This window comes from Castanea sativa, chromosome 2 (genome assembly GCF_040712315.1).
Source record: "Castanea sativa cultivar Marrone di Chiusa Pesio chromosome 2, ASM4071231v1".
NCBI lineage: Eukaryota > Viridiplantae > Streptophyta > Magnoliopsida > Fagales > Fagaceae > Castanea > Castanea sativa.
Genome location: NC_134014.1, coordinates 18,690,862 through 18,692,433, shown reverse-complemented (window position 1 = coordinate 18,692,433; position 1,572 = coordinate 18,690,862). Strand labels below are relative to the sequence as shown.

General features: G+C 42.5%; 1 protein-coding gene across 1 annotated transcript; it reads right to left on the bottom strand.

The window, feature by feature from the left end:
- Nucleotides 1-271: 271 nt before the first annotated feature.
- Nucleotides 272-652, bottom strand: LOC142624999 (uncharacterized). The gene has a single exon (XM_075798714.1). It carries the CDS (start codon nt 650-652, stop codon nt 272-274), a length of 381 nt encoding a protein of 126 aa, XP_075654829.1.
- Between the last annotated feature and the right edge of the window lie 920 nt (nt 653-1,572).

Here is a 1,572-nt window from a genome sequence, read left to right as displayed (position 1 = left end):
CTAGGCATGACCAAGTTTCTGTTTGATTCTTAGAAAAATGAACTGAAATGTTAATTTTTCCAAAGTAGATGATCCAAGGACTAGACATAATTAAGGTTTTGTTTAACACTTAATAAAGATATCAATTTCAACAAGATATGTGGTCCGAGGAGCTAGGCATGACCAAGTTTCTGTTTGATTCTTAGAAAAATAAAATGAATCACAGCACAATAATAATCGAACTAAAATGGCAGAAGTGCCTTTCATTAATAGTAGTATCTTCGTAGGTTAGTTACATTCCAAGGACGTTGTACAACGTTTCATCTAAGTCTGCTAGACGATATGCCCCTATACCTACTACAGAAGTGATACGATACGACTCCTCCCAGGTAGGTCCTAGCTTTCCCCACGCTGGATTCTTGGCGGTACCCAAGACTTTCCTTAAGACCAAGTCTCCAGATGCAAGTGGCCTTAACTTCACATGAGTGTTATACCCCCGCTTGAGCTTTTGCTGATAATAAGCTAGCTGAACCATGGCATTCTCTCGCTGTTCCTCAACTAGGTCCAGACTTTTCCCTAGTAAACCATTGTTATTACTTGGGATGAAAGAGCTCGTTCTCAACGTTGGAAACCTAGTTTCCAAAGGGATCACGGCCTTGGCTCCATAAGTCATGGAGAAGGGCGTCTCTCTAGTGGATCTTCGTGGTGTAGTTCGATATGTCCACAGAACTTGTGGCAATTCTTCCACCCATCTTCCCTTTGCATCATCTAGCCTCTTCTTGAGTCCACTTAATATAACTTTATTAACTACCTCTACCTGCCCATTCTCCTACGGATAAGTTGGAGTAGAGTATCTATTCGTGATACCTAGGTCACAATAGTATTTTCTGAAGGCCTTACTATCAAATTGAAGGCCATTATCTGAAATAAGAGTGTGAGGTATTCCAAACCTAGTGATAATATTTTTCCAAACAAATTTCTTTGCATCCACGTCTCTAATATTCGACAAAGGCTCAGCTTCAACCCACTTGGTGAAGTAATCGGTCCCTACGAGCAACCACCTTTGGGAAAGGCCCCACAATATCTAACCCCCATTGAGCGAATGGCCAAGGACTAGACAGAGGGTTAAGGACTCTACCGGGCTGATGGATGTTAGGAGCAAACCTCTGGCATTGGTCACATTTTTTCGCGTAATCTTGGACCTTTCTCTACATATTGGGCCACCAATACCCCTAGGTAAGAGCTCTATGAGCTAAAGACCTTCCTCCCGTATGACTTCCACAAATCCCTTCGTACAGTTCTTCCAAAAGTGAATTGATTGCTTCAGGATGTATACACAGCAAGTGTGGTCCATAAAATGAGCGTTTGTACAGCTTTTAATCCTCGGACAACCAGAATCGAGGCGCCTTTCTGCAAACTTTATTTGCTTCAAATCTCTCCTCGGGTAAGAAATCGCTTTTAAGAAAGGATACTATGGGGTCCATCGAACTAGGTCCTACCCTTATCTGATGAACCCAAATGGGGTCAACACCCATTCCACTGGGTTTGAACAAATCCTCAATGAGGATAACCCGAGGCAGAATTTGGGCTGAG

What these genes read in the sequence shown, in the direction of transcription:
- LOC142624999 (XM_075798714.1), bottom strand. Translation starts at nt 652, where the DNA reads ATGACTTATGGAGCCAAGGCCGTGATCCCTTTGGAAACTAGGTTTCCA.